The 12,923-nt window shown below is 47.5% G+C and overlaps 1 protein-coding gene across 1 annotated transcript; it reads right to left on the reverse strand.

The window, feature by feature from the left end:
• Window positions 1-456: 456 nt before the first annotated feature.
• Window positions 457-2,759, reverse strand: LOC123106977 (subtilisin-like protease SBT1.7). Its single transcript, XM_044528996.1, has one exon. It carries the CDS (start codon window positions 2,737-2,739, stop codon window positions 457-459), a length of 2,283 nt encoding a protein of 760 aa, XP_044384931.1. The 5' UTR covers window positions 2,740-2,759.
• Between the last annotated feature and the right edge of the window lie 10,164 nt (window positions 2,760-12,923).

Consider the following 12,923-nt stretch of genomic DNA (forward strand, 5'->3'; position numbering starts at 1 on the left):
ATCTCAAGTACTCTACCAGTCTACTCCCTCCGTTTCGAATTACTTGTCGCAGGTATGGATGTATCTAGATGTATTTTAGTTCTAGATACATTCATTTCTACGACGAGTAATTTGGAATATACCTAGCTAAAACATGAACGCATCACCAAGGTATATGCATGGTCAGACACTGAGAGAGCCCTGCAAAATGTAAATGCGGGTCTAAGGATTGAAACTATATATGATTCCATTACATGAAGTTGGACGATGATCCATACGAAATTACTAGATGCAATTGGACAGGAGAAAAATAACATGATGATTATTCATTTCTCCTCATCACGAGTTCACAACAATGAAATGCTGATTCTTCTTCTTCTTCTTCATTACGGATCAACTCTCAAGTATCACAACATTACTCTCTCAGAGTTCAGGCAATCAGACTCACTCTCAGAGTTCCGGCCTACATGCATGGCATCAGTTGTCCCATTTGAAGGCGACGGGGCTCCTGACCCGATGCTTCCTGTTCTCCCAGGCGATGTGGCCGAACTCCCACGTGCCGGCCGGCCTCACCTTCGCCTCCGCCTCGCTGCTGAACTGCACGCTGTAGCTCCTCTTCTCGTTCGGCCACCTGAACTCCAGCGTCGCCGGCGTCACGGTCACCTTCACCCCGTCGGGCGCGGAGACCGTCACGTTGTAGCTCTCGGGGCGCGCCGACACCAAGGTCACCGTCCGCGTCAGCGTGCAGACGCGGGTGCGGCCGTCGAACACCACCACGAACGACGGGTGGTTCAGGTTGGCCACGCCGCCGGGGATCGTCCTGTCGCACTTGTTCAGCTCCGGGACGAACAGCCGCATCTGCTCCACCGTGTAGTTGAGTGTGCAGAGGAAGTCGACGTAGTCCTGCGCGCCGGCGTCGTACACCAGGCCTGGGTCCATGGCGAGCCGCGGGAGCACGAGCCCGGCCCCGGCCGCCAGCGGCGTCGCGCCCGTGAGGGCGGCGCCGACGGCACTGCCGCTGTCCAAGATGTCCCTCCCGTTCTTGTCGAGCGGGCCGGCGGTCGTCACCAGCGCCGAACGGATCATGGCCGGCGTCCAGTCGCCGTGCCGCTTCTTGATCAGGGCCGCGACGCCGGCGACGTGCGGACACGCCATCGACGTCCCCGAGATGATGTTGTACTCCACTCTCTGCGGGTCCATGTTGGAGCCTGATGGCGAGGCGGCACCAGACCAGGCGGCGAGGATGTTCACTCCTGGCGCGATGACGTCCGGCTTGAGGATCTCGGGTACAATCGGGTTGGGGCCCCGCGAGGAGAAGCCCGCCACCATCGGCGCCCGGTTCTCGCCGGTGACCGTGTTGCAGGTGAAGTTGAAGGACGCCACCGGGTACGCCACGGACGACATGTAATCGGCCAGCTTCTTGCCGCCGGTGGAGCTGAGAAGGAGACCGGGAAGGTTGAAGGGTTGGGCCCTCGCCGCGTCCCCGAACCGTATCCTACTATCGGCGGAAATCATCCCGGCTCCGCCGGCTCTCTCCACGTCAAAGCCGGCCCAAGCTCCTACACCCTGGGAGCACACCACGACCTTGCCCATGACCCTGTCGGGCGTCAGGTCATACTTGCCGCAGTCGCTGCTCACTAGCGGGATCGTGCCCGCGCCCTGGGAGAACGGGATGTTGTACAGGGACTGCCCGGTGAGCACCACCCCGTTCCCGAGCCGGAGTGTCGCCGGGAACACCCGGTCCGTGGTGGCGGCGCCGACGGTCGTCATCCACGGGGCCACGTTCGTTATACTTGACGCTGTCGGGCCGTCGTTGCCGCCCGACATGACGACGAAGACGCCTCTGCGCTCAGCGCCGAACGTGGCGACGGCGAGGAGGTCGTCGTAGAAGGGTCTCGCGGTGTCTCCGAGGGAGATGGAGATGAGGTCCACGCCGTCGCTCACCGCGGCGTCGATCGCCGCGGCAACGTCCGAGTCAGGGCAATCTTTCATGGGAATGCACGCCTTGTACATGGCGATCCTTGCCTTGCGCGCCACGCCGCTCGCTCTCCCGCCGGCGAACTTGAAGAGATCGGCCGAGGGGACCTCGGAGCCTGCAGCCGTTGACGACACGTGCGTTCCGTGCCCCTCGACGTCCCTCGGACTCGAATCAGCTGTGACGAAGGACTTGGCGCCGACGAGCTTGTTGTTGCACAAGCTGGAGTTGAATCCCGGGGAGTCCACGCACTTGCCCCTCCAGGTGGACTTGACGGGGCCGAGCCCGGCGTCGTTGAAGCTGGCGTGCTCCGGCCAGATGCCGGTGTCGACGAAGCCGATGACGACGCCGTCGCCGAACTCCGCGTCCGGCCACGCACCGAAGTCGTCGTGGAGGCCCATGAACCACGGCGACCTCGTGGTATGGATGTGGTACGGCCTGTCCTTGTACACGCGGGACACGCCGGGGACGGTGGCCATGCGCTGGGCCTCGCCGTCCGTGAGACGAACGGAAAAACCATGCATGACGGTGCCGTAGATGTAGCGGATGCGGTTGGAGTTCTTGCCCAGCATGGACGCGTACCAGCGCTCGTGGGTGTCGAACTTGGACGGCTTGGCGAGGTGGTTGGTGAGGACGATGTAGGTGTGCGAGGTCGAAGGATGAGCCGGCTCGTGCTCCTCGGCAATGGCGTTCTTGGGCTTCGGGGTGACGGAGGAGTGTGTGGACTGGACAAGGACGAGAAGTAGCAGGGAGCAGCGCAAGAGGATGGAGGTCACTGAAGCCATTGTTGAATTGGTGTGTGAGTGAGGTTGTGGTTGCATGTGATGAGTGGTGGGTTTTATAGCGGGCACAGATCAGCATGAAAATGCATCGCCAAGAGAAAAATATTTGCATCGCACACCTGTTTTAGGGGATTCCTTCTCACACCTGTTTTCTACTATCTTAGTTCTAAGCTTGCATTACCATCTCTCTTAGCTAAATATATCATCATGGTGGCTCAGCTGCAGCTAGTGGATGGTAGATGCGGCTTCGCTTCAGACTAATCCTCAGCTAGTGGCAGCTAAATGTGGACTTCAAACAAAACTTTGATGGCACATGAATGAATTTTGATGAGCAAAATAAATCTCCATTTCAAGTATTGGACGTAGCGACTTCGTCATTCAGAGCCCCATTATTCGTGATAAAACACTTTCCCCTTCTACTCTCGAGCTCATTTGAGCTCCGGATGAACAGCAAATTCCGAAAAAATGGAAATAAAATCGAAATTTTTTGAAACAGCCTCCACTACTATGCTTTTGTCTTTTCCTGAAACCCCAACTCGTCTTGTCTCCACCGAGTTACACTAAATAAACACACAACACATGCGTTGGCTTTCAGTTAACATTCTAGCTTTGTACACCAAGGGATGAAACCAACTGCCTAATCTGTCAGCAATAGCATATGCTGGCAGGCAAGGCTGTTTTCAGCCCCTGATACAGAAACCAGGTGTTCCTGTACAACCCTGGTGAAGTTTAGGATGAAATGAGATCAGTCATGCAAACACAAAGTCCTAAGTAAACAGACATGACAAGATGTAAATAAGGTCACCTTCAGATGGGTTGACATTTAACTTTAGAACTAAATATAGGTCTTAGAGGTCAATTTATATTTCAGAGTTATGTAAGCAAGAGTTACGCAACAAGACGCTGCAACAGAGGACTTCAAACACTCGGTAGGTCTTTATAGAGTATATGAAGTCATGCCACATCACACTTTGTCAAGAAAACTTAACGAGCGCGCAACCATTTAAATCTTTTCCTACTAACACATCTTCCATGCGAATAAGTTTTTTTACCGTTGGCGGGATGTACCGGTGGAGAATTCACCATCCATCAATTTTCTCAAGATGCGTGCTATCTGACTCCGTATAAATTTGTAAATTGATTCCTCTACTATATCCAGTTAATACAACAGACAAAACTAACACTGCATGTCTTTTCAGCCTTTTCAGCCTTTTCACATAGGAGAGAGAGTTAGTGTGGAGATGAATGATGCATGCATGCAGCCTCTCTTTCCACTCACATGGATTAATTTTCATCCTCATATTTTTGAATACTTGATATGTTTTGAACCAAATGTTCATTTTTGAATTTTTTTTATATATTCGAGTCCAGGACGATAAAACCTTTCAAACAAGACCAATCTTGGATACATTTTGACTAGTTTGAATTTTATGTATCATATTTCAATATTATTGTATTTGCTTATTTCACTCATCTCAAACTATATTACACTCATTCAGTTGAAATACTATATTTCACTTGTTTTAAAAAAGCGATTCCACTCGTTACAAAAGATAGATTTCACTCATTTCACTAGTTTCAGAAAACATATTACACTCATTCAATTCAAATACTACATTTCACTTGTTCCAAAAAAGTGATTTCACTCGTTACAAAAGAAAGATTTCACTAGTTCAGAAAACATATTACACTCATTTAATTGAAATACTAAATTTCACTTCTTTCAAAAAAGTGCTTTCGCTCGTTACAAAAGATAGATTTCACTCATTTCACTAGTTTCAGAAAACATATTACACTCATTCAATTGAAATATTGTATTTCACTTGTTTCAAAAAAGTGATTTCACTTGTTACAAAAGATAGATTTCACTCATTTCACTAGTTTCAGAAAAATATTACACTCATTCAATTGAAATACTATATTTCACTTGTTTGTAAAAAGTGATTTCACTCGTTACAAAATATATGTTTCAATTCTTTGAAATAATTGATATCTATGAACTTAGCGAAATTTATTTTTTGAACTACGTGAAATCTATGAAACGAGATATTTTTTGAAGACTATGAAACATGTTATTTTGAAATCTAATTTAAAAATATTCAAGATTGATCTTGTTCTGAAGATCATGTTGCAAGGAATTTGAATCTACAAAAAAAAATTCTATAATGAAATTTTAATGTGAAATATGATGACCATCTAAAATTGTAAGCAAAAATAACATGTGCCCTAAGCAAGGGGAAGTGTGAAAAGATCAGAATGATGACAAGTCAACTCCAACTCCCATGCATCACATGCGGAAACATGGAGACAAGTTCAGTTGCAGATCTACACTCTACAGGAGGGCTATGAAATGCTCGCAGCAAGGCATACAGTTATCAACAGCTAAATTTTACCATGATGTTGTACTAAATTTACTCTTTCAAAAAGAACAAACTGTCATATGTGCATTGACAGCTCCTATTGTGATTGACAAGGCATTAGGCATGCATAAAGTTGTGCACTCTCCCTGGTGAATAAAAGTTCCAGCACCAGACAATATTCAATGCATTGCCCCAGCCAAGAAGCCAAAAAGGATATATTAACGAAAACTCGGCCATCTAGTCTCAGAATTCTTTAGCTGTGGAAGAAAAGAGATACATAAAAAATGCAAATAGATAACATGACTGATATCATCAAGCTGCAGACATAGACAATAGCAGGTGCCTGCGAAATAAAATGAACAAAATTCGTGATTGAAACGGCCTCCGCCCTACCTTTTTGTCTTTTCCTAAAACCTCGACTTGCCTTGTCTCCTTAGACTTACACTAATTAAACACACAACACTCAGTTAACCTTCTAGCTTTGTGCTACGAGACGAAACCAACTACCTGATCTGTCAGCAATAGCACATACTAGCAGGCAAGGCAGTTTTCAGTCCCTAATCTGGAAACCAGATGTTCCTGTACAACTCTGATGAAATCAGTCATGCAAAACAAAGGCCTAAGTAAACACCACATTGTATGGTCTTGAACAATGTGATTAAGCTACATTTACAGTCATACAAGGTGATGAATTTATACAGCTACGCGTGACTGTTAGTAGGTTTCAACTTCTATGCTACTTCTTTTTCTTTTGAAACGGAGGCAAAAGATTTGCCTTATATATTAAATAAGGAGGAGAAAGAGTTTGTTACAACACACACCCAAGTTACGGCATGAAAATTATTCTCGCAATAAAAAAGACCCTAGCTTCTTTGCCCCAGCTTTGATCCAAAGGTTTGTCTCGTCGACAATGCTGTTGAGCAAGATTTGCGAAGGTGTGCTCTTTTGTCTGAACACTCTTGCGTTACGCTCATTCCAGATGACCCATGACACTAGCATGCTAATCGATGCCTTTGCTTTTCTGTCGGAGGAGCCCGCGGTGCACGTGCTCATCCACCAGGCCTGAACGGAGTCGAACAAGCGCCATGCTGACGTGTCCATGTCGTGGATGCGCAATTTCTGAATAGCCAGGTTCCAGAGCCTAAGAGTGAAGCGGCATCTGAAGAAAAGATGAGGGCCACATTCCTGCACCCGACGGCACAAGGGGCAAGGGCCACAGTTAGGCCATCCTCGCTTCTCCAATCTGTCAGCAGTCCAAATCCTATCCTGAAGCGCGAGCCAAGCAAAGAACTTGACTTTCGGTGGGGCCCAAGCCTTCCAAACCATTTGGTCCATGGGGGAAAGGACCAAGCCCAAAAACTATGCCATGTAAGCAGAGGCCGCGGAGTAGTGCCCAGATTCCATGTGCTTCCATAGAATGTCATCCTCAGTGAGCTCATCCAGGTGTACCTCATGTAGTAGCATCCAAAGGGTGAAGAATTGCGCAACATGCTCGATGGAAACCGATGTGGGTGGTCTGATTTTGAGGATCCACGCATTGTCCTTAAGGGCCTCCCATACCTTCCAGTGCTTCCGGGAGGAAGTCTCGTAAATGAGCGGAGCAATGTCTTTGGGCTTGCGTGGGAGTCCCAAAATGGAGTCCTCGCACCGTTCCCGACCGTGATGGTGGTACAGGCATAGAAAAAGTTGAGGTCCTCCTCATCACACGGGTTCCCACTCCCGACCCACAACTTTGTGGGCTCCTTCCACTCGTACCAAGGCCACCGCAAACGCAAAGCCCGCGCGAACTTGTTGGTGTTGAGGACCCCAAGTCCACCATAGGCAAGCGGCCGGCTAACAACATCCCAATTGACCTTGCACTTTGCCCCGGTTGTCGTATCCGACCCAGACCATAGGAAGGCCCACTCAAGCTTGTCAATGTTTTGCAGAATGGTGGGTTATATGACAAGTGGCGTGATGAAGTAGATCACTTGGGAAGCGAGGACTGACTTAACGAGGGCCGCACGACCAATGGTAGTGATGTTTTGGCTGTCATATGTAGTCAGTCTGCTTGCCACTTTATCGACAAGAAATTGTAGATCGGTGAGCTTCAGCTTCCACACAGAGAGCGGGAGTCCTAGGTAGCGGAGCGGAAAGGAAGCTCTGATAGCCGGTAGCCCTTGCGTGATGTGTCCCAACTCGAGGTTGCCGCACCGAATGGGGACCATCGAGCTCTTATGGAAGTTAGTGTATAGGTCGGTGACTTCACCAAAACCTCGCAGAAATGGCCGCGAGGTTGTCCACATCTCTTTTGATCGGCGCTACAAACACAGCTGCATCATCCGCATAGAGAGAGGTTTGCACCATGACCCCTCTCCCTCGAACCTTCTGGAGAAGGCCCTTCCTTGTCGCCACATCAAAGATTTGCTTCAACGGGTCAATAGATATGACAAAAGGAGGGGAGAGATGGGGTCCCCTTGCCGTAGTCCCTGACCATGCTTGATGGGGGTACCGGCCACCCCATTCAAGAGGATCCTTGAAGATGAGGAGCAAAGCAGAGCCGCAATCCACTCTCGAAATTTGCTTGGGAAACCTCGCCTTCGGAGGAGGTCAAGCAAATACTCCCATTTGACAGAGTCAAAGGCCTTGCGGATGTCCAGCTTGAATAGGAGAGAGGGAGTCTTGCTCTTGTGCAGGCGACGCGCAAGGTTTCTAACATACATGAAGTTGTTGTGGATGCTCCGTGTTTTGATGAAAGCACTTTGAGCGTTGGAGACGAGGGCGGACATGTGCGGGCCAAGCCGGATAGCGAGCACCTTTGCGATGATCTTGGCAATTGCATGAATGAGGCTAATGGGCCTAAAGTCGACGATGCTCTCCGCCCCATCCTTCTTGGGAAGTAACACAATATTCGCAGAGTTGAGCCAGTGTAGGTTTGTTGTGTGAAGGGAGTCAAAGCGTTGAATCACCCTCATGAGATCGTGCTTGATGATGCCCCAACACTTTTTGAAGAAGAGGCCCGTGAAGCCATCCGGCCCAGGCGCCTTGTCGCTACTTCTGATTCATACTCAAAATCTTACTTTGTACCCTTCTATGTTGGCCGTCTAACATTTATCCAGACTATATAGTACAAGGTGTTATGATGCAACATAATATTATCAGGAGGCCAAAGCCAACATATATACACATACATAAGGATGCCAAAAGGCTACAAGAGGATGCCAAGAGACTAGAATGCAAAAGGTCAAAAGACATGACTAATATAACTCTAACACCCCCCCCTCAAACTCACGGTGGATCCACAACACTGAGTTTGAAGAGGTGAAATCCATATTGCGCTCTAGTCTGGTCGTTCGTGAAGAAGTCTACAAGCTATAATTCAGAAGGCACATACTGAAGAGCAATAACATGATCCTGCATAGCAACGCGCACATAATATGCATCAACACCAATATGCTTGGTAAGCTCATGCTTCACAGGATCTCGCATAATACTGATAGCACCTGTACTGTCTGACAAGAGGGTGGTAGGTGTAGTAACAGAAACACCAAAATCCTCCAGTAACCATCGTAACCAAGTCACTTCTGCCGCCAGAAGAGCCATAGCTCGTAACACAGCATCTGCACTCGAACGAGAAACTGCAGTCTGTTTCTTCATCTTCCAAGCAATGAGAGAACCACCAAGAAAAAAACAGTAAGCAGAAAGTGAACGGCGATCCGTAGGATCACTAGCCCATAGCATCTGAATAGGCCTGGAGCTGTAACGAGCTAGAACGGGGGAAAAGAGACAATGAGAGATTGTGCCGCGAAGATATCGTAGAACACGAAGAAGATGACTATAGTGGACTGCAGTGGGAGCAGAAACAAATTGACTCAGAATATGGACAGGATAGGAGATATCTGGACGAGTGACAACAAGATAGACAAGACTCCCAACAAAATGACGATAACGTGTTGGATCAGACAAGAGCTCACCATCAGAAGCACGAAGTTGAACATTGAGCTCCATAGGAGTCTCAACAGTCGATTTACTCTAATGAAGAGCAGCGTGGCGGGCAGATGGGGTCGGTCGAGAATGGCGGCCGATGATGGTGTTTACTCGGGAGGGTGAGGAATTTAGAAGAGAGTAATTTTTTATAGCAGGGAACTAGAAGAGAGATGTGTGTGTGTGGTTCGGCTCTCACCAGTCGACAGTCGTGCATGTTATTTTTTAAGAGAAAGAACAAATGCATGCGTGTTATGTAAGTGAAGTGCTTGTGTTTAGGCAATGCCCAAATAATGCAAAAGAACCATTATCAAAAGGATTCATTTGTTGCAACAGATAAAAACAACAACAAAAATGGCGATTACTCATCTAGTTATCGCTCATTGAGCTATCTGGTGCCTCGCTTGGTCAACAATGTGGTGCAACTGAAGATGGGATGTGTAGTAATGTGCACCAAGATAGCCGTCCTCGACATCGTCATTCTTCGATGTCCCGACATCTTGGCTCCCCGATGCCTCCATCTACCAGCCCACGTCTAGGTCTCCCTTCGAGTCGTCGCTTGAATGTCATTGGAACACCTCCGCCTTCTTGGACCTGTGTGCACCATTTGCCAGCCACCCTAGCGTACATTACACGAGAATAGCATAATCATCCTACTTGATGCTAGAATTTACAGTTTTAGCTCTCTCATCTAGTATATAGCGGAAAGAATACTGGAATTCTTTGGACCCACGTCTTTAAGTTCATCATTTTGTGCACACAATAAAAGATGGGACAAACTCTTGCCGAGTATGTCATAGAAGACATACTACGTATATATGCAGCTTCAAATTTTTTGACCACATTTCTTGATGGACTGCTAAAGGACAACAACGTTTGTGCACCGCGTGCAAAAATTTAGAAATGTCCCACCTACAGTCATCGTCCTCTGTTAATTCGTCAGCAATGACCTATTTAATTGGGGCTCTCTTTCTCATTATTAATCAGCCTTTAGTTCGAGGCAAACATGGTTGCAGATTGAGTGCCCGATTCATCTCTAATTCCACCATTATTTCTCAATCACCACTGGTTTAATTCGCCCCTCGCCTCGCCGTTGCCTCCACCGCACGCACGCGCACGCACCCCCATGCGCAACCGCCACCGCCTCGTCCTCCTGCCGGCCGACGACCTCGCCGGAGCCGGACTCCGCGCCCTGCCGGTCAACCTCGCCGCCGGAGCTCCCGCCGCTCGGCGACCTCCTCCTCCTCCGCCTGCTTCCACCTCGCCGCCCCGCACCGCGTTCGCCACCTTGCCGCCTCAGATCCAGCCCGATCCGCCCCCTCGTCGCTGCTCGCGTGCTCGCCGGAGCTTCACCTTCCCTCGTCGCCGAAGAAGCCGCCAGCGTCGCCGTTGACCAGCCCCAGATCCACACGATCCCGGCCCTGGACCGCGTCGTCCATCGATCCAAATGTCGCCCCTCCGTCCCGGATCCACCCCGTCCCGGTTCGACCCCGTCCAGTTTCGGAGGGTGAGATTTCCACTAAGTCCTTGAAATCCCTTTATTTTTATGCCTCCTTCCACATGCCATAAATCCATGACCGTGACTCCAAATGATGCATATGATATGTCAAATTGTTCGTCTCGTTGAGCTCTCCATGCTAATAGCATTTCCATGCATTCTCATGTTCATTATGATGCCATTTTCATTGATTTAAGAGTGCTATAAAATATTAACTGCTGATACTTATCAGATTATGAGGTTTTGTCATTTTTGTTGCATTTGATGTGTGCATCATATGAGTATGAGGTCTACATGTATTTTGAACTACACCATGCCATGTTTACAGGGGTGTTTGTCTTGTATTTTTGTGATCAATTTGGTGACTAGCACAAGCATGCAAACTAGGCTTCGTGATGTTCCTGTTTTCAGGGACTTAGGTTTTTGCTAAGTCATTTTTCTGCTGTTATTTTGATGCCATGTAAACATGATGCTACAGCGAGATCCATGCTTGTTTTGAGTTACTTAAGTAAGGGTGTTTTGAACATGTGGTTATGCTCTATCCATCCATGCCCCTGTTTGCAATTATGGAGTTGTCTAGCATGTCTTGTTCTTGCTCTACTTTTGCTATAAAATGTTCCTGGCAGATTGTTAACATGTTAATCAATTTTGTCATGATTGTTGCTAGTGATCCATGCATCCTATGAACTTTCTACTGCCATGGTTAGCTTCATGAACATGTCATCTTGCTATTGGTATGCTTATATTGTCATGCAATGCTTCGTGGTGAGTGGTTTGAGCTCGCAAAGTTGCTATCGTAAATCTGTTTATGCCATGCTCTGTTTTTCTGCTAAGTTTGAAACTGTTAATAAACTTGCTATGTTTACATGGGTGCCATCATATCTTCTGTGCCTTTTTGACTCATGATCAGTAAGGGACTTTTGATCTATGCTTTTAGTATAATATGCCATGCCTTAGTTTGCTATGTTATGTTCCTGTAGCATGATGTTTTCTTGCTCTAAACAGTGCTTCCTGATGTTGTTTTTGGGATGTTAGTATTTTCACTAAGTCTGTGAAGCTGATATCTTTTGCACTTTTGACATGCTTGTTTGAACCTGCTCTATTGTGATTTAGCCGTAGCTCAGTGTTCATGTTTTGTCAAGCATCTCTTGTACATCACTGTCGTATGCTTTGTTGTTATGTTGGAGTGCAGTAGCTTAGTTTCTTGTTGCATTCTAAGTGCCATCATGCTGTTAATCGCAGTTTCGCATCATTCTTGTTTTGCTTGCCTTTTGCAAACCGTGCATCCGTTTCCGGTGATCCTTATATCGATTTCAACCGAAATCATCTCATCTTTCTAGCGGCATACTTGGTTTGCCAAGTTGATGCCTTGATCATCCTTTCCCTTCCAGAGCACGCATATGCATCGCATATCACATATTGCATATCATGCCATGTATTGCATCATGTGGCGTGTGCATTGCACGGTGATTGATTGTTGGTCCTTTGCTTATGTTCTTGCTTTGGGTAGAGCCGAGAGACGAGTATGTGATGAGGAACCTGTTGAGTACGCTTTTGAGGATCAAGCTTTTGACAACTCTGAGTACATTGCAGGTAAGATGACCATACCCTCGAAATCACTTCTATCTTTGCTTGCTAGTTGTTCGCTCTATCGCTATGCCGCGCTACCTACCACTTGCTTTATCATGCCTCCCATATTGCCATGTCAAGCCTCTAACCCACCTTCCTAGCAAGCCGTTGTTTGGCTATGTTACTGCTTTTGCTCAACCCTTCTTATAGTGTTGCTAGTTGCAGGTGAAGATGAAGTTTGTTCCATGTTGGAACATGGATATTGTTGGGATATCATTATTATATCTTATTTACTTTAATGCACATATATACTTGGTAAAGGGTGGAAGGCTCGGCCTTATGCCTGGTGTTTTGTTCCACTCTTGCCGCCCTAGTTTCCGTCATACCGGTGTTATGTTCCTTGATTTTGCGTTCCTTACGCGGTTGGGTGTTATGGGAACCCCTTGACAGTTCGCTTTGAATAAAACTCCTTGATACGTCTCCGCCGTATCTATAATTTTTTATTGTTCCATGCCAATATTATTCAACTTCCATATAATTTTGGCAACTTTTTATACTATTTTTGGGACTAACATATTGATCCAGTGCCCAGTGCCAGTTCCTGTTTGTTGCATGTTTTTTGTTTCGCAGAATATCCATATCAAACGGAGTCCAAACGGGATAAAAACTGAAGGAGATTTTTTTTGGAATATATATGATTTTTGGGAAGAAAAATTCACGCGAGACGGTGCCCGAGGTGGCCACGAGGCAGGGGGCGCCTGCCCCCTTGGGCGCGCCCCTGACCCTCGTGGGCCACC

Source organism: Triticum aestivum, chromosome 5A, assembly GCF_018294505.1.
Source record: "Triticum aestivum cultivar Chinese Spring chromosome 5A, IWGSC CS RefSeq v2.1, whole genome shotgun sequence".
NCBI lineage: Eukaryota > Viridiplantae > Streptophyta > Magnoliopsida > Poales > Poaceae > Triticum > Triticum aestivum.

What these genes read in the sequence shown, in the direction of transcription:
- LOC123106977 (XM_044528996.1), bottom strand. Translation starts at nt 2,739, where the DNA reads ATGGCTTCAGTGACCTCCATCCTCTTGCGCTGCTCCCTGCTACTTCTC.